We start from the raw sequence: 18,730 nt of genomic DNA, 5'->3' as shown, positions 1-18,730 counted from the left end.
CTAATTACTAGCAAAGCAAATCCAGCATCATATAAAAAGAATTATTTGCCATAACTAAGTGATATTTATCCCAGAAATGCAAGGTTGACTTAACACATCAATGTAATACACTATATTAATTCATTAAAGGACAAAAACCACATCATCATCTAAACAGATACAGTTAAATAATTTTAAAAAATCTAATACCTTTTCATAATAAAAAAGCATTGGGGGGACTTCCCTGGTGGAGCAGTGGTTGGGAATCTGCCTGCCAATGCAAGTGACACAGGTTCGTGCCTTGGTCCAGGAAGATCCCATATGCCGCAGAGCAAGAAAGCCTGTGTGTCACAACTACTGAGCCTGTGCTCTAGAGCCCACGAGCCACAACTACTGAAGCCCACGAGCCTAGAGCCCGTGCTCCACAACAAGAGAAGCCACCACAATGAGAACCCCGTGCACCATAATGAAGAGTAGCCCCCGCTCATTGCAACTAGAGAAAGCAAGCATGCAGCAATGAAGACCCAACTCAGCCAAAAAAATAAAAATAAAATTAAAAGCATTGGGCAGCTAGGAACAGAAGGAATGTTACTCAACCTGATAAAGGCCATAGATGAAAACTGCACAACTGACATTGTAATTAATGGTGAAAGACTGCAAGTTCTCCCCCTAAGATCCTGGAAGAAGACCAGGATTTCTACTTTTGCCACTTCTATTCCACATCGTTCTGCATTTTTTGCCAGAGCAATTAGGCAAAAATAAATAAATAAATAAAAATAAAAAAATAAAATCATCCATATTGAAAAAGAAGTACCGTTATCTCTATTCACAAATGTCATGATCCTGTATATAGGAAATCCTAAGGAACCCACAGAAAAAATTATTAGAACTAATAAGCTCTTTCAACAAAAATATACTAAATTAATGGTATTTCTATAAACTAGCAATGAACGATCAAAAATGAAATTAAGAAAGTAATTCCAATTACCATAACATAAAAAAGGATAAAATACTTAGGAATAAATTTAACAAAAGAAGTGCAAGACTTGTCCAATGAAAACAACAAGAAACTGTTGAAAGAAAGTAAAGAAGACCTAACTAAATGGGAAAATTTCCTATTTTCATGACTAGGAAGACTTAATATTGGAAAATAGGAAGAGGGCAATACTCCCCAAATTGATCTATAGTTTCAATCCAATCTCTATCTAAATCTCAGCTGGAATTTTGTAGAAATTGGCCCATCAACCCTAAAGTTCATACGGAAATGCAAGGGGCCCACAGTAGCGAAATCAATTTTGAAAACTAACAAAGTTGGAAGATTCACAAAACAAGCACATGAAAAGATGCGCATCATTAGTTATTAAGAAAATGCAAATAAAAATCACAATGAGATACCAGTTTTAGCCCACTAAGATGGCTATAAAAATCTAATTGTACACTAACAAGAATTAGCTAGCATGTGGAGAAATTGGAAAATATATAATGCTATGGTGTGGATTCCCCTATTTCTGTAGTTTTGCAGACACATGTATTCACATCCTGAGGATTATTATTTCTGAAAACATAGGGACAAACACCGGATGAATAGATAAACAAAATGTGATATATCCAATACAATGGAATATCATTCAGCCATAAAACATTATTCAACATAGATGAGCCTTGAAAACATTATGCTAAAAAGGTACATATTGTATGCTTTCCTTTATATCATATTCTATTATTTACATCATATTCAACAAAACTATTGCAGGAATAAATGAACACTTTTCTGTGTGCTCCTTTCCATAAGATGAAAATGGTAGACTTCACAGTTCTGTTTTCATGAGTTATAGAAACTCAAGGGTCATTCTGCAGATAATTTTTTCTTATTACTTAGTACTGGTGTTGTTGACATACTCAAAAGCCAATGATATATTCTTAGCCTTCTTCAAATTTTAAATTCTTTCTTTTAAACACTTACAGGAAAAGTTGTTATTATGGCTCTCAAGTGCATCTTCTTCACTTTGCTGCTGCCAGTACACAGCACGAAGCTCTCTTCTCAGTGCTGTTGATTTTTAAGGGGTCAGTTCAACCTTTTAAGATGTCACCTTGTGATTTTGGCACACCTTATTGAGGAGATGGTGTGCAGGGAGGCAGAGTTGCCCATTATCAGCTGCAAGCCAAAAGTGCTGTTTGGCAGAGATAAGAAATTTAAACAAGTTTCCCAAGGCATAGGTAATTCCAAAGTATTGCCTGTTTATTATAATTCTAACCTGTTTACTTAGTAATACAAGGAAGGTTTTAAGAAAACAGCTCTCACAATAAACATTTAACATAAAGGCACCTTACACACATATCTCTAACTGATTAATTGTTCTTATAATCTCTTACACTTTCTATTCATCCAGAGTCTTTTTTTTTTTCATCCAGAGTCTTGACTTCATGTCAGAAGTCTTCCTGCAGCTTGTTCTCCACTTCTAGATGTAACATATTTCTCTCTCTAGAGAGAACCCTGTCTAACTTCTTCCTGAGGTAATCAAAAGGGAAGACATTAGTTTACCTGTCTAATTTTCTCTTGTAGCTAAAAAAGTCCCTGCCTCTCCCCAATAAATTTCTTTCTGTCAGCAAAAGGCACATCTCATTGCTTGTTCTATTCTACCTCTTCTTAGTCCCTAATGAAAATGATCAAATTCCAATAAGTATTAGGTTTGCAGTTTTACTCCATTTTTCCTTTCTTTTGAGGAATCACGTTTGTTTCCCCCCTCTAGTGTTTGACTTTATCTGCTTACTGTGTCTTGTTAGTTAGTTATTAGTACCTTCCCTTTAGTTTCAGGGGTGCTTTAGTTTAAGCGAGAAGTTTTAGAAACACCAGAAATAAAACTTACACAAGAATTTGTTCACATACACTACCAAACGTAAAATAGATAGCTAGTGGGAAGCAGCCGCATAGCACAGGGAGATCAGCTCGGTGCTTTGTGATCACCTAGAGGAGTGGGATAGGGAGGGTGGGAGGGAGGGAGATGCAAGAGGGAAGAGATATGGGAACATATGTATATGTATAACTGATTCACTTTGTTATAAAGCAGAAACTAACACACCATTGTAAAGCAATTATACTCCAATAAAGATGTTAAAAAAAAAAAGAATTTGTTCAAGGTTAAAATGGTAATGTTACAATGAAATTTGCATAACACCGTAGATTCTCTTTCTAAAGAGTTCTCTATTGGGATTCACACAGTTTTATTATTTTCATTTTCATTTACAACAGCTTCTGTTGTTGACTGATTAGGCATTAATTGCAGGAGTGCTTACCAGAGTGAAATAAAATGGCCCAAACTGGGGATCTGCCTGTCAGGATGTATCTGGAAACTGATGGAGTCAATCAATGTTGAAAGGAATTTTGTGGCTTTTTATTAGTCATATGTTACTGAGTGCAGCAGTTTGTTTCCAAAATTGGACTGGTTCATTGTCATTTTGAACCAAAAACAAAGACCCTGACTATTGAAACACAAATGACCAGTGAACATGAGAAACATATTCAGTCTCCTTTCTAATAAGATAAATTCAAATTAAGACCACAGTGGGAACATATTTTTTCAGTCTATCCTATTTTCATGGATTATTTTAAAAATGATATAGTCATTATTTGTATAGACATAAACAAACACTCAAAAATGGCTTTGTGTTAGAGAGTTATTGACGGTTTTTTTCTTTTTTGACTGATGTGTATTCTGTGTCCACCATGTGCCAGTCATTGTGGTAGAAGCTAACGTGTATTATCCTATTTAATTCTCAAAACGAGCTTGTGAGGTAGGCACTCTTATAATCCACATTTTACAGATGAGAAAATTGAAGCTTAAAGATGGAAACTAACTAACTAAACACCACACAACCATGAGTACCAGACTTAAATACATGTCTTCCAGATTCTAACACCTATGCAAGCCTCATTGAGTGTTGGGATTATAGGTGGTATTTCATTTCTTCTCCCCCAATGTGTTTTAAAAAAAAGAACATTATAATTCTTATAATCAAAAGATACAGTACATGCTTTTTTTTTTTTTAAGGAGTTCCTCCTGAGTTAAATTTGCCCTATGTGAGGTCAACAACTTTGGAAGTGGCATGCAATTATCCAGAAATAGGGTACATTGGCAGAGAAAATGTGGCCCTATCTATTGATCAAGACATGCAATTATAGGTTCCGTAGAGTCATCAATTCTGGCCCTCAGTATGTACACAGTCTTGAAGGGCTCGTTGCTTCAGCAGAGGACTTTCTATGTGGAAGTCTTATATAGCAGTTGAGTAATTTTTCTCTCTCTACCCACTCACATCTATCATTTCTAAGCCTGGGTCATAATATACCTCATACAAAAAGTATTGAGTTAAGAATTGTCCATTTTACAAGTTTGCTTTTTATCATCTATAAAAGAGAATCTAGAATATTGAAATGTTTCTCATTTATCAAAACAAAATCAAGCTACTCAGGATTCAAATGTGCTAATTATTATTTTGTTTTATAAGCTCTCCCACAAGATTGTCCTGTATAATTTATTACTTAAATGGATGACATTGTAAATGTTTAATGTTTTTCTCAGTGGGAGTAAGTTCTTTATCACACGCCTGTTGGAAATAGAAAAAAACACATTTGAAAATAATTACGTTACTAAAATATTGTTTAGTATTTGGACCTTGTTATTTTTACAAGTGAATGTCAAGCTGTTGGTTAGATGAGCCTCTGTGGACTATTCATGCCCTTTTTAGGATTATTTCTTCTTAATTATTTTTCTTAGGGCATCTTTCACATCCTTGTTCCTCAAGGTATAAATGAGAGGGTTCAACACAGGGCTTACAACACTGTAAAATGCAGAGGTGACTTTGTCCTGGTCCTGGTACTTCCTTGACTGAGGTTTCAGGTACATGCAGGTGGCTGTCCCATAAAATATGGTGACCACAGTCAGATGGGATCCACAGGTGGAGAAAGTTTTGAGCCTGGCCTCTGCAGAGCGGATCCTCAGCAAGACAACCACAATGCGAGTATAGGAGATGAAGATGAAGGTGAAGGGCAGTGGCAATGTCAATATACCGAAGACCAGACCCAGAATAAGTCTGACTAGGGTGTCTGACCAGATGAGCTTCAACAGGGCCTGTGCCTCACAGGTAAAATGGTTGATGATATTGTGTCCACACAAACTGGCAAGAATTGCAGTGATTGGTATTACTGCTAAAAGGAAGGCACTAGCCCAGGTTACCACAGCCAACTGTATGCAGACCTGGTTATTCATAATGATGGTGTGACACAGGGGATTGGATATTGCAATAAATCTATCATAAGCCATGACATCAAGGAGGAGGCACTCTGTCATCCCCAGAAAAAGAGCAATGGTCATCTGAGCATAACAGCTAGTATAGGAAATGGTGGGGTAGTCTCTTAAACCATTGAACAATAAAAAAGGCACTGAATTGCTAGAGTAGCAGATATCAAGGAAGGACAAGTTGCTTAAGAAAAAATACATAGGGGTGTGAAGCTGCTTATCTACTCTAACCACAACAATGATGAGACTGTTACCCACCAATGTAATCAGGTAGACTGCTACCCTGGACTTTTGGATGATTGGACAAACCCACCAGGATGAATTCTGTCACTTTGCTGGCATTATCTGTAATCAGAATATCCATTTTGTTCTATCTGCTGAGGAAGAAGAAATTGAAATCATTTTAATTTGGGAAACATTTATTGAGTGTTTGCTGTATCCTCAGTAGTATATCAGGTGCTATTAGGAGGAGATGTCTATGAAACAAGTGATGCTGTTTGTAAGTTTGTGTTCTATTTTGGAAGACAAAGCACTCATACACAGCACAAGATTAATTTGCAAAGCAGCACAAGCCATTGTGAGTCTTAATCCCTTCATCTATAAAATGAGAGAGGTTGGGCTCCACCTGAAGCATGCTTTGAACACTCCCCCTAAACGAAAATGTGCTAATTTACTGCTTAAATGTAATCAGATCCCTGAATCACAGAATTACTAATTGTTCTTTCCTGCTATGGATATTAGCCAGAGATTTATCCTTAGCTTGTTCATATCCTTGGCATAAAATGTGTGCCCAGTTCACTCTCATTTCTTCCTTAACCTGCACATCCAATCAATCACTAAGTACTATTGGCTCGTCCTCCTAAATATATTTCAAATCTACCTACAAATCTCCATATCCACAGCCAACACTTATCTAGTAAGAGCCACCATCGTCTCACATCTGGACTAACACAAGAACTGCTTAATACGTCTCCCTACTTCCATTCTTGCCTCTCTATAGTCTATTCTACACATAGCAGCCTTTTACAAATATACATAATTATGACTGTATCGTTCCCATGCTTAAAACCACTTTAGGGCTTCTAATTACAATTGGAATGTAATCTAACCTATTTACCATGACCCACAAGAGTCTAAATGACCTGACCCTAACCTTATCTTGCATAGTCTCTTCTCATGCTGACCTTGTTTCAGCAATATTATCTTTATGAAGCACTCTAAGATTGTTCCTACCTCAGGATTTTGCACATTGTGTTCTTGCTGGGGGAAATATTCTTCCTACCTTTTTTACTTGGTGAACTCCTAGTCATTCTTAATACCTCAGCCTAAAAGGAACTTCATTACAAAAGCCTTCCCTAACCCCACTAATTTAAATTAGATCTCTTTGTTAAAATTGTTCATAGTACTCAGAACTTTTCTTGTATGGCTCTTATCACAGTTTGTATTTATATATTTGTGTGATTATTTAATTTCTGCTCTCTTACTTTAGCCCTAGGAGGAACGAGACCCTGACTGTTCTATGTACTACCTTATTTTCACTACCTCACACAATACCTAGTGTGAACCCACAAAATATGGGTTCAATATACGTTTGTTGAATGAATCAAGTCCAGTTATTTGTTGAATGAATCAAGTCCAGTTATTTCAATGTCATGAAATTGATTTGACTGAAACTACTTTGAACTGGCTGAAGAAAGTAAATGTTTGATGGTAAAAAGCCTATGATGAGAAATAGTTAATATCTCATAGTATTCAGTATTTTTTTTTTTTTGACTTTTTGGCCGCGCCGCATAGCATGTGCGATCTTAGTTCCCCAACCAGGGAATGAACCCGTATCCCCTGCATTGGAAGCACAAAGTCTTAACCATTGGACTGCCAGGGAAGTTCCTCATAGTCTTCAGTCTTATTAATGCCCTGTAGCTCAGAAATGATACTTTTTTAGCCTTACAATTTGCCCTTTGCATGGAGGGAAGGTGTGATAGTGAAGAGAGAAAATGGGTTTATTCTAGAATCTGAAAGAAAAGTGTTTTCACCCTTTTTCATCCATTCAAAATTTAAGTTTCTTTTTTTGTTCTAGTTCTATCAGATATGCATGCTATCACAGACCAGCTCATTATTAAGGTCAAGATCTTTTCCTGGATTGTCTGTAAAATTTCCAGGAAGTTGTAGTCACAAATCAGGATTTGGGGCATCTACAGTGTATAGTTTCAGACTCATGAGGTAGTTGTCAGGCCTTGGTGAGAACAGGCTGTGGATGGGAAGGTTTGTCTTAGGAGCTAGGCAGCAGAGAGAACTATCCAGGCTAATGATGTAGGTGATCTCTTTGGATTTTCTACTCAGGACAAACTCCAAATCTCAGAAGGTAGAAGACCTTTATGGACAAGTAATTCAAGAAGTAGAGTAAGAATTTATAACAAGATCCTCAATAAAACCTAATACAGGATAAGGGTGTTCTGAAAAGAAATCAGAACCAAGGGCCGAAAAACTGAAAAAATATTTAGCTGCTGCTAAACTTCTAATTACAGTTGTTTTTTTACTTATTAAAGAGAGTGGTCCTACAAGGAGGCCCTTGACTACCTGTAATGAGAATTTAAAGGCTCCTTTTTGTTCTGTATACTCCCAGAATTGGAATCAGAAAACAGAATCAATCTGAAGTGAAAAAGTCTTCTTGGAGTAGAGTTATAGGATTGAGACTGAAGCAGAAGTCAGGTAATCTAGTCTTTATTCAATGGTGACACCACAAGCATAGTTTCTTAACAGCATTACAAGAATGGGATTTTCGGGGCACAAACTTTTTCGAGGGGTACTAAAGTTTCACACTAGAATGGTAACATTTAAAATCATAAAGCCTTATTTTGACTTACAATATTCACCATGTTATAGTCCTAAAAATCTCAAAACAAATGCCAGTATAGATAGCTGAAAAACAAAGAACACATTTATGTGTTTACATGATTTTAGAGAATTTCACTAGACTAGCCATATATATTTTTTATTGAATAATTCAGTGTTTTAGCACTGTGTAGGCCAGAATCTTCCTAAATGAACTAGACATATGTGGAGATTCTCACATATAGTCACAGGCTTTTGGAAACATGTTGGGTGTACTTTTCTGCACATGGATTTCCCAAAGAGGGCTTTCCTGGTCCCACTTACCATGTAAGAGCATGCTTCCCAGGAGGACTCATTTCATTTTTAATACTTAAATTAAGGGATGCTTGGAGTATCTTCCCTGTTCTCTGAGCTCTTCAGAAAGCTCCCAGGAGTTCAACATATACTAGAATAGATAGTATGCACAGACAGGAATTTCTATTATTCATATCAGGCAGTGTAGACTGTTGGTTAAGAGCATGGATCCTGGATCAAAGTTTGAATCCTGGATCCATCACTGATTCACTGTGCGACATTGGTAATTTGCTTAACTTGTTTACACCTTAGTTTCCTCAATTATAAAATTGGGAAAATTATAGTAACTATCTCATAGGGCTTTTGTGCCATATATATAAGCTATTATTATTTTTAAATGAATCCTCATTTGGGAAGTAGCACCCATGACAATATGGCCACATTTGTTATCTTTCTTTTCTGGAAGGGGGAAAATAATTAAATAAATGAGGACAAAAATAAGGCAATATGGTCATATTATACTGTGAGCCTTCTGAAAGAAGAATTTGCATTTCATTTCTATAACTTCAGGACTTGTCTCAATTCCTGACACATGGCAGGAACTTAATGAATAAATGATTATTTGGGGAACCAAATTGATTTTTCTCACCTGAATAGCATAAAAACCCCCCAAACAAAAATGCCAAGGTCTCTAAGAGTTGTGCAAGGTCATTAGCTCACTGAAGTGTTGGAGTCTTTCAAGGGGAGTGAGTTACAGGTGCATCCTGGAAGATCCATGTCAAAACTGACCATTCCACACATATATGTTGATTTGTTCCAACAAACAACTATGGCTTCTTTCCTCCTTGCCAGGGTGTATGTTCTTCACTTGCTCTTACGATGGGTTTTGTCTTGATTCTGTTCAGCATTTTAGAAACCAGGGCTCCAAATGGTCCAAAATATGAACAAGAGAAGAAGGAGAGAAGAATCTTAAACATTCTCTGCTGTTACCTTCTGAGTTTATTCATTCTGGTTCCAAAGAAGTGATTTCACTGAAGAGACTTCAGGGATCAGGTCCCTAAAAGGCAATTAAATCCTACTACTGAACTAAAGCTGTACATTCTTCTGGGAGTGTTATTTCTAAGTCATTAAAATACAAGTAGATTTTGTCTACTAATGCCAATACTTCATAAGTGACAATATGATAAAACTTTTGACTAACACCCTCAACTCCACTTTTGCTCTTAAGTTATCAGGGAGCAGAACCAACTCTAGGGTGATTACTCAGAGTCCTGTGTTTCTTGGGAGGGTTTCCAATACAGTGACTCAGAAGGTAATGAATGAATAGGAAAAGGGGAGTGGCCACAATTTATTGGGATGCTATGAAAACTTCAATTAAGCATTCAGGTAAATAATGTTAACAGTGTTTACTGGAGGTTTCCTCTTCCTCTTCACTTTATCCTGACTTCCCCCAGCCCATCCCAGCCATCTTTGACTTGAATAGTTTCTGGAAATCCCACTTTTTCCTAAAACTTTGCTGGATTAATTTTGAGGTGCCATACAAACTGTCACTGTCTAAATATAATCATCTTCTCATTCACTGTCCCATTGATTTACTTCATCTGTGCATGTACCTAATCATAATAGTATTATTTTATTGATTTCTTGCCCAGTTGTGGCCTGAATATATGATGTAATTGTTTATTATTTTTACATGTATCCTTCTCAAAATTTCCAACTTAGAGTTCAAGATATTGGGGGCTAGGAATGAGGCATCTCAGCAAATGGTCTAGCTTAGTGCTACTCAAAATGTTTGCAATGACATAAGAACAGAATTGAGAGTAAACAGTAACTTTTAAAGTGATTTGACATTGCCATAATATTTTCATTGTATTTTATAAAATATCAGGCTGTGACAGCTTGGAACTTTAAAAAAACAGCTGTGTTTTACCACAGATAGTTTGAGAAGTATTGGTTTAACATCTATTCATTTAAGCAATTCTTATTGTGCATGTACTCTGTGCCAGGAATTATGCTAGGGAGACAGAGATGAATGAAACAAACTTCTTGTTCTCAATAAACTTATGATCTAATTGGGGATAAACACTCCAAAACAACTGATTATAAAATAATATGGAAGAGGCTAAATTTAGGGTTGAACAAAATGTTATTAAGCAAAAGAAAATGGAATTAAGTCACCTATCCAGGGTTAAACAGAATGGAATGAGCTCTGGGGAAGGCTTCACTGAAGACATGACATTAGATCTGACCTTGAAGGATGAGTGAGGTTTTGCCAGGCATGGAAGACAAGAAGGGCACTGCAGGCAGAGAGAACAGTGTATACAGTGGCATATACACATAAAAGGTAGAGAAAAAAGTATTGTTTTCCTGGATCATGGGGTCTGTGGAGATGAGGTAGAGAAGGAGGATAAAGAGGTTAGTAGGGTCCTCAATTAATGTTGGCATATCCTGTAGGCAATAGGGAGCCACTGCAAGTTTCTAATCTTGGAGGGGAATTGTAGAAGAAGGTTTAACATGATGAGATTTTCGCTTTAGAAAATCATTCTGGAGAAGTTGATTGGATGGCTAGTTTAGAGAGAGACTGGACTAGGGAAAAATAGGAGCTTATTACAGTCATCCTGGTATGGGTTGAGTAAGCTGTGGACTAGGACAGATGCATTGAGGACAGAGAAGGGATGGATTTCGAAGACATTTTAGAGCAAGAAACAATAAGATTCAGTGAGTGAGTGGTCATTAAGGGTAAGTGAGGAGAAGATGTAGAGGCTAATTCTGAGGATAATGAAAATACCATCATGTAGCATTTGTAACGTGCTTTTAACTTTTTAACATCTAACATCTATGATCTCATTTGATCTTCCAACCCTTCTGAGGTAGGTTAAAGAATATATTTTTCCCTGTTTGACAGATTCAGTCCAGAGAATTAAGTGATTCGCCCAGAGTTTCATAGCTCATTAATGGCAGAACCCAGACTAGAATCCAGACATCCTGACGCCTAATCATGTGCTTTTCTCACTCCATCGTGATGTTGTACTGAAAAAGTGTTTGACCTGCTGCTCACAGTTAATCAGAAACATTTGTTATGCATATTACTAGCGGGGGAAAAAAGAGGAGAGAAGGCACCCAGTGAGATGAACACCAACTACTTTTGAGTCAATTGAGACTTCAGTATTAGTAATAATAACTGTATAATACCAGTAATAAAATAAGTTAATGCTTACTGAGGGCTTACTATGTCCCAGCCATAGTTCTCAGCATTTTATATAAAATCAACTGATTTAATCCTCTTAACAACCTTATGAGGTCAGTCCTATGATTGTCTTCCTGTTATAGATGAGGAAACTGAGGCAGGAAGTTGCCCAAGGTCATATAGCCAATAAGTGTCAGGGTCAGATGTTTTAGCTAGACAATCTGAAAACATAGTGTTTTTTCCTTTCTCTGTCCAGCAACAATCTTACCTTCTTCCTACTTCTCTTTTTCAGAGACTCCCTGAACCCATCAGGCTCCCATCAGAAAGAGCATCTAGGCATCAGGAGAATTGTATTTTTTAAATTAAATTAAATTAAATTAATTTTTTATTGAGGTATAATTGACACATAACATTATATTAGTTTCAGGTGTACACCATAATGATTTGATATGTGTATACAATGAGAAATTACCACCACCATAATTCTAGGAGAATTGTATTCTCTTCCCAGTCATATCACTAACTGTTGACCTTGATAATATCACAGTCTCTCTACATCTTTTTATCACCTCTTAATGTCAGTTTCATAATATTAATAACAGTATCTGTTTGCTTATCTCATTAAATTATTTAGAAGATGATATGAGGTAATATATGTTCAAGAATAAGATAAACTGTAAAGTGTATAAAGTGCTTTATAATCTTAAGAACTAGGAAGATATAAATTCACATAGTAATGTTGCTTGCGTACACATCTTTCTTCCCGCCTAGACAGTGAATTCTTTGAGGGGAAGGATCAAATATGCTTTTATTTGACCACCACATCTCTGGCAATACCACAGTACCGGCTGTATAGTAGGTAGTTAATAAATGCATATTAATTGAATGATATATGTACAGATGCTTGAATGCATGGGTGAGAGAGCAACCTTGGAATGCACTATTTAAGAAACAAGTAGGCATTTCAATTTGTGGCGTCTTAGGCTCACGTGATCCAGACTTCTCAATGACAGCTAACGTTTATTGTTCTCTAACTATAGGCCAGGCACTTTTCTAAGTGCTTTACATGAATTGAGTCATACAGTTCTTATAACCAAGCTATGAAGTCACCTTCAACACATCCTTTTTAGCTCTCACCTGTATTGTAAAAGTGTGTAGACTTTGTAAACAGAGATTTAAATGGCTTCTGAGCATTCTTCTGTGAAATATCTACTTCAGTGACATCATTGGTAACAGTTTCCTACATAATATCCCTAAAACTTCCCAAGATTCCTGCGATTCTTGCAACTGTCTGAGGTTGTTTGCAATATTCCTTAACCTTCTCTCTCACAGCCCTTCCAAAGGCTTCATAGGCCTCTAATTCTGTTTATTAAATTCCTTCCTGCCTGATATAACTAGAGTGGTTGTGTCTACATGATCAAACTCTGAACACTACAGTTAGTGTTACAAGTACTATTAGCTCCCTTAGGTGAAGAGATCAAAGCAGAGAGAGTAACTTGAAATAAAAGTGGTAGAATGAAAGTCTGAATCCAAAAAGTTTGGCTCCAGGGCCTGTGCTCTAAATAGTTATACTTCACTGCCTTTCCTCAAGTGAAATCCCAAATCCTGTGAATGGGGTATGGCGTCTTTTTCTTAAATCCCTATTGGAAAATATCACTTGGAAACTATTTTTCAGTTTGCAAACTTTCTCCTCAATTTCTAACAGAACTATCTTGGTTTCAAACCAGTCTTTATTTGCTTTCCAGGGTGAAGCAAAGTAAGCTTCACTACCCAGCTGCCTAGGATGAGGTGCACAGTGGAATGCTTCTCACAATGCCTGTGAGTGATCAGGTGGAGAAGCGATAGTCAACCTTAGCAGTTTTCAACACTCAAGAATTGATTTCATTCCACAGCACCCTCATAGAGTTCATTTTTATATTTAAAATGAATTAATATCAATGTTGAATTAGATTGTCTTTGGAGTTTAGATGCCTAGAAACAGAATGTTAGTGCTGGAAGGGCCATAGCTATGTTAACTAGCTGCTATGTGTGTCTACTTTTTCAGTCAAAGCTAACATTTAAAGTCAGACAGATAGATCTATATATATTGATCTTGAGGAATGTCCATGATATATTGTCAAGTGGAAAAAGCAAGTTGCCGAGTAAATTGATGATATTATTCTATTTTTTTAAGAAAATAAAGAAAATCTATATAACCCCTAGATGCAGAATGTTAGGACTAGAGAGATCCTTGGGTAACAAAACACAACCTTCCTATTATATTGATGAGCAAATCTGAGGGCCAAAGAGTGCTATAACTAAGGTCACACAGCTAGTTAGTAGCAGAATCAATTCTGCAACCCTATCTCCAAACTCCACTATGTCACTCTGTCTATAGGCTGTGCCTGTACCAACAAGTCAATAAAGAGACAAAGCATATAGTGACAGAGCTACCATTTTGTAGTAGGGGCACCATTAACAAAAATATGATTCTCATTTTAAGCTGCAAATAGAGAGCTGTAATAAAGAGTAGAATATTTCTCCCCCCAAAAGCAGGGTCATTAAAATGAGTACTCTGAATATTTCTCCTAATTTCTGAATTTCTCTCTACCTGAAGGCGCTATTGTTTTTTCCTGTAAAATTTTATTGATTTCACCAATTTAACTTTATTTCACAATGTTAATGTGAAATGTTTTGCATAATGTATGAAACTTGCCCTGGCACCTAGTACCTAGTTCCTGGTTGAAAGTAGAAAGTTAATATTTGTTGAATGAATAAATCAAAGATTTAAATCACTTGGATTTTTTTCTAAATATTTTTTATTTCTTGATATTAAAACATGGTTTCAGTGGCTGAGAATACCATAATTTAAAAAAATGTATAATAGATGGAATTTGAATGAATGTTGCATTTATTTGAAAATTATGCTATTTTGATAAGTGATTTACTCATTCTATTTTTTTTTCTCATTGTTAACATGAGGGGTGGATTATGGTGACTTTTCTTACCAATTTTACAGAGATATTAGGAATACAGAATGAAATAATATATTTGCAAGAAGTTTAGAAAAAGAAAAAGAAAAAAATGAAACACTCTACACTAATGTAGGAAATGTCTATGATAAAATTTTCTCATGATCCTGAGGTTAAGTAGAGTAAGGGATTGTGCTTTCACAATAGGGCTTGCCTTCAGTAAAGTTGTAAAATTTCTGACATTTGTCTTCTGGCCTTTTATGACACCATTCTTTGTCCTATTTTCCAATTTCAGTTATGCCTCGCCTCCTGCTAACAGTCATAGGAGATTCTCTTGCTGCTTAGGTCTCTTCTGTCAGTGAGGAAATGATTCTGATAAATTTATTTACCTGAAGTTGAGTAACTTAATGGGTGACCGACCACTAATGTGTTATATGTAAGGAAAGAGTAAAAAAAATGCCTGTAACGGAAATTCAAGTCTCAGTAAGAATAATACTTTGGGGTGGGAGCCCTTCCTGAAGCTTCTCATATAATGATCACCTACTCTACCAAGGGTAAAGTTAGACGTTTTAAACAGTTTTTTCCGTCAGTGAAGATGTAGCTGAATGTTATTTTAGAAGTTTAGAAGCAAAGAAGGCTTATGCCCTTTTTGCCATAACTTTCCTCATTGCCCCTTTAACATCCTTATTCCTCAGGCTATATATTAGGGGGTTCAGCATGGGTGTCAAAGCCCCATAAAACACTGAGATAAACTTGTCCTTGTCAGGGGATGACTTGGACTGTGGTTTCATATACATGGAAATGGCTGCCCCATAGAAGATTGCCACCACACTCAAATGAGAACCACAGGTAGAAAAGGCCTTGAGCCTACCCTGGGCTGAGCGAATCCTTAGAACAGCAGTGACAATTCGGACATAGGAGAGGAGAACAAACCCAAAGGGTAGGAGCAGGGAAAATACTTGTGATGAAGATCATAAGCTCATTGAGGCTGGTATCAGAACAAGCCAGCTTAAGAAAGGAGAGAATTTCACAGACAAAATGGTTGATGACATTAGCCCCACAGAAATGAATTTGCAGGGATAAGATGAGCATGGCAGTGAGCACAAATGATGCCCCCCATGAGGTAGCAGCCAGCCAAACACACACTGAGCCATTCATGACCACAGAATAGCACAGGGGATTGCTGATAGCAACCACACAATCGTAGGCCATGACAGCCAGCAGGAGGCACTCTGCTGTGGCCAAGACCAAGGAGACACTTATTTGGGTCAAACAATCGCGGGTAAGAGAGGTAGGGATGGGTAGAGAAACAATGCACCAAGGCCTGGGGCATGGAGACTGTTCCATAGCAAAGGTCTAAGAAAGACAGGTTACTAAGGAAGAAGTACATTGGAGTGTGGAGGTGGGGGTCAATGTGGATAAGAAAGATGATAAGTCCATTCCCCAATAATGTTCTGAGGTAAGTTATCAGCACCAAAGTGAAAAATGTGACTCTCCATTCAGGATAGTTAGAGATTCCAATAAGAAAAAACTCAAATACTGCTGTAGCATTGTCCATGGCCATTCTTCCCACTTGCCACTATTCATTGGATGGGTGCCAATGTAGTTGCCTAATTTTACCTGAAAGAATGAGAATAAAGATGGAGGGATGGTATGAGAAAGTTGGAAATAACTAGGGTGTACAGGATCATTCTCGTTGTCCTCTTCAAAAGATATAAGAATACAAATGAGATATCTATAATGGAAACAGAGGCAAAGCTAAAAATCTACTCCCTCCCATGGAAAACAGCAAATTCCCCATCCTTTTGAAATGGTTATATGAAAAGTTCTGCAACCCACTTTTGCCAGATACCTTTTAGTATCATTTTTTTTCCAAGTAAGAAGAGAGGAAAAGGAGGGCATCTTCCTGCTTCTCTCACTTGTTCTCCATTTTCCAAGACAAATCTGATTCATAGAGATGGTTGAACCTCTTTCAGCTTGAGTTACTAATCTCCACCAAGAGGGTACCTTCTGATAGTCTTAGCTAAAATATTGCCTATTCTTGTGTCTGTCTGTCACTCCTAGATTGTTCATACCTCCATTTTCCCATTGTGCTAGTATCTACCACGGTGCTTGTCCTAGAGTCCTGCCAAGTATTTCTTTTTTTTTTTTTAATAAATTTATTTATTTATTTTTGGCTGCGTTGGGTCTTCATTGCTATGCACGGGCTTTCTCTAGTTGTGGCTAGTGGGGGCTACTCCTCATTGCGGTGGCTTCTCTTGTTGCGGAGCACAGGCTCTAGGCACGTGGGCTTCAGTAGTTGTGGCACGCGGGCTCTAGAGCACAGGCTCAGTAGTTGTGGCGCACAGGCTTAGTTGCTCCGCGGCATGTGGGATCTTCCTGGAGCAGGGATCAAACCCATGCCACCTGCATTGGCAGGCGGATTCTTAACTACTACCACCAGGGAAGTCCCCAAGTATTTCTTTGATCTGAACTGATATTATGTAAATATAGTATGTCATGGAACCCTTGAGGTCTATGAAAACCCTCTGCTAATGTCTGTGGTTGGAGTTACAATTCCAGGTTCTCTGGTGTTTTCCGTGTTGTGATTGCTGAGCCCCAGTTAGCAATGTGAAAATCTAATGTGATGTTTCTAAAAGTATGAGTGGTAAGGAGTGAACAGCCTACCTGAAAAGTCACTCTCTTCTCACCCTCATCACTCTCTTTTCCCTCACGCTGCTTAATTTTCCTTATAGCACATTCCAATATTTGAAACTACATTAATGATTTGATTGCTTATTACTTCAGCGGTCCCCAACCTTTTTGACACCAGGGACCGGTTTCCTGGAAGACAGTTTTTCCACGGACGGGGCGGGGTGTGCGGGGGGATGGTTCAGGCAGTAATGCGAGCGAAGGTTCAGGCGGTAATTCGAGCGATGGGGAGCAATGGGGAGCCGCAAATGAAGCTTCACTTGCTCGCCCGCCGCTCACCTCCTGCCGTGTGGCCCGGTTCCTAGCAGGCCGGCAGACCGGTACCGGTCCACAGCCCAGGGGTTGGGGACTCCTGTATTACTCGATTACTTGTCTCCCACTCGAATGTAAATTTATTGAGAACAGAACCTTGTCTGCTTTGTTTACTGGCTTATCCCTAGTATCTAGAACAGTGCCTGGGCATCATAAGGAACTGATATTGAATGAATAAATGAACGTATAAAGTCCTGGGCTGTTACAGATATTATTCAGAATCTAACTACTCCTCTTGCCACCTGCACTGCCATCCTTTATTCCAAGTCATTGTCATTATTCACCTGGATTTTGTCAATAACTTCCTTATTGGTTTCCCTGTTTCTGGCTTTGCCTCCATTCAGTTCAAATGATTCAGTTATATTGTAAGTCAGATCAGGTTACTCTTCCATTAAAAAATTTCAATAGCTTCTCATTTCAACCTAATTAAACACCAACCTCCTTACTATGACCTATCAGGCACCACATGGTTTGCCTCCCCTTTACCTCTCTGACCTCTGTTCCTACTACTCTTTTCCTTGCTCACTTTGTTCTAGTCACACTGGCCTCTTCACTGTTCCTTAAACACTCATGGCACATCCCTTTTTCAGAGCCTTTGAGCTCTTTGATCTTGCTGCTCCATATTTCTGAAACCAAGATCCTTGTATGGCTTACCTTCTCACTTCTCTCAGGTCTTTACTCACAATGCATCTTTTTTAGTCAGTTCTTCTTTGGCCACCCTGTCTAAAAGCTCATCTCTAGCCCCTGGCATTTTATGTTCCCCTTTCCAATTCTCTTTAGAATTATTATTTCTAGCATCTTGTATATTTTATCTATTAATTATGTTTATTGATTGTTTCTCTCAACTAGAATGCATACTCAGTGAAGTCACTGCTGTATGCCCAAAACCTAGAATGGTGCCTGGTGCATGGAAGGTGCTTAAGAATTATTTGCTGAATGAATGTGTGAATGGAAGTCTTTAGCTTTTCCACATTGAAAGACAGCCTCGCTTTTTCCATCTGCCTCTTCCCTAGATATTGCTGTTTATATGGCAAGCACCTCCTAATGTGTATGTGCTCCTTCATGAGATTAACTCTCCCTCTTCTTCTAATCCCTTCCTTGAAGCTTCTGCTACTCACTGGCTATTTCTCTGGATAAGTTTCTTCCCCTCATTGGCTTAGATTTTTATTTGCAATCTAGTTAAACTAAGT

The 18,730-nt window shown here is 37.7% G+C and overlaps 3 protein-coding genes across 3 annotated transcripts; all 3 read right to left on the bottom strand.

Moving 5' to 3' along the window:
- Positions 1-4,724: 4,724 nt before the first annotated feature.
- LOC133081899 (olfactory receptor 13H1-like) lies at positions 4,725-5,348 on the bottom strand. Its single transcript, XM_061178217.1, has one exon. It carries the CDS (start codon positions 5,346-5,348, stop codon positions 4,725-4,727), a length of 624 nt encoding a protein of 207 aa, XP_061034200.1.
- LOC133082647 (olfactory receptor 13H1-like) lies at positions 4,725-5,474 on the bottom strand. The gene has a single exon (XM_061179314.1). The coding sequence runs from the start codon at positions 5,472-5,474 to the stop codon at positions 4,725-4,727; it is 750 nt and encodes a 249-aa protein (XP_061035297.1).
- Positions 5,475-15,175: 9,701 nt separating this feature from the next.
- Positions 15,176-16,101, bottom strand: LOC133082646 (olfactory receptor 13H1-like). Its single transcript, XM_061179313.1, is given in 3 exon segments — positions 15,176-15,488; positions 15,490-15,812; positions 15,814-16,101. Coding segments are annotated over 3 exon segments (924 nt in total).
- Positions 16,102-18,730: the final 2,629 nt, after the last annotated feature.

Source organism: Eubalaena glacialis, chromosome X (assembly GCF_028564815.1).
Source record: "Eubalaena glacialis isolate mEubGla1 chromosome X, mEubGla1.1.hap2.+ XY, whole genome shotgun sequence".
Lineage (NCBI taxonomy): Eukaryota > Metazoa > Chordata > Mammalia > Artiodactyla > Balaenidae > Eubalaena > Eubalaena glacialis.
Note: the sequence above shows the minus strand (reverse complement) of the source record. Positions and strands in the feature narration are given on the sequence as shown.

Coding starts and splice junctions, on each gene's coding strand:
- LOC133082647 (XM_061179314.1), bottom strand. CDS start 5,474: ATGTATTTTTTCTTAAGCAACTTGTCCTTCCTTGATATCTGCTACTCT.
- LOC133081899 (XM_061178217.1), bottom strand. CDS start 5,348: ATGACCATTGCTCTTTTTCTGGGGATGACAGAGTGCCTCCTCCTTGAT.